Genomic DNA, 1,101 nt, shown 5'->3' on the forward strand with positions numbered 1-1,101 from the left:
AGGGAGCCTGGAGCGGCGGCCGCAGCAGCAGGAGGAGGAGGAGGAGGAGCAGGAGGAGGATGAGCAGGAGGAGGATGAGAAGGAGGAGGATGAGGAGGAGGCCGAGGCAGCGCCGGAGGGCGGGGAGAGCCCCCTGAGTGAGGGGCAGGCGGCGGGGGGCAGCGCCGAGGCCCTGCTCAGTGACCTGCACCCCCTCTCAGGGACAGCGGCCTGGGGGGACGCGCGGCCACACGTCACCGCCTTGTGACATCACCGGCCTGGCGTCACCACCCTTTGATGTCATCCCCCTGTAGTGTCACTTCCCTGTAATATCACTAGCCTGTAGTGTCACTGCCTGTAATGTCACCTCCCTGTAATGTCACCTCCCTGTAGTGTCACTCCCTGTAGTGTCACTGACCTGTAGTGTCACTCCCTGTAGTGTCACTGCCCTGTAGTATCACTCCCTGTAATGTCACCTCCTTGTAATGTCACCTCCCTGTAGTGTCACTGCCCTGTAGTGTCACCTCCCTGTAATGTCACCTCCCTATAGTGTCACTCCCTATAGTGTCACTGCTCTCTAGTGTCACCTCCCTGTAATGTCACCACCCTGCCAGCAAAGGGTCCCTCTCTCTGTCCCCCGCCAGCCCCCAACCGAGGCTCCTGATTGGCTGCCGGGGCCTTGTCGGAATTTGCACTGACCAATAAAAGAGCAGCTCTGGGAGCAGAGCAGATCGGTGGGCGTGGTTTGCAGAGAAGTGGGTGGAGCCAACAAAAGGGTGTGGCAAGTGGGAGGAGCCTAAAACGAGGCGGGGCATCACACAGGGGGTGGAGCCTGGACCCTCCCCTGGTGGGGCAACTCCCCCACCCTCCCAGCCGCAGCAGAGGGACCACCACAGCCTCAGCAAGTCCTTTAATTGGCACACATCCAGCAGCAGGGCCACGCCCCAGAGGGGCCACACCCCAAAAGGCCACGCCCACGGGGCCACACCCCTGGGGGGCCACACCCCTGGGGGTTCTCCCCGTGCCCCCACAACCGGCGGGCAGGGGGCTGTGCCGGAGGGGGACGAGCCCCCAGGAGCACAAGCAGCACCGTGGGGTTCCCCCCACCCCATGGGGAGCACC

The 1,101-nt window shown here is 63.6% G+C and overlaps 1 protein-coding gene across 1 annotated transcript in view; it reads left to right on the forward strand.

Moving 5' to 3' along the window:
• The window catches only part of LOC102039265 (coronin-1B), a 4,941-nt gene extending 4,325 nt beyond the window's left edge, over window positions 1-616 (forward strand). The window contains exon 7 of the mRNA XM_031061527.1: window positions 3-616. Coding sequence (XP_030917387.1) covers window positions 3-247 — 245 coding nt within the window. The 3' untranslated portion in view covers window positions 248-616. The remainder of the gene's footprint in view (window positions 1-2) is intronic.
• Window positions 617-1,101: the final 485 nt, after the last annotated feature.

The sequence above is a fragment of the Geospiza fortis genome, unplaced genomic scaffold, assembly GCF_000277835.1.
Source record: "Geospiza fortis unplaced genomic scaffold, GeoFor_1.0 scaffold450, whole genome shotgun sequence".
In the NCBI taxonomy this organism is placed as follows: Eukaryota; Metazoa; Chordata; class Aves; order Passeriformes; family Thraupidae; genus Geospiza; species Geospiza fortis.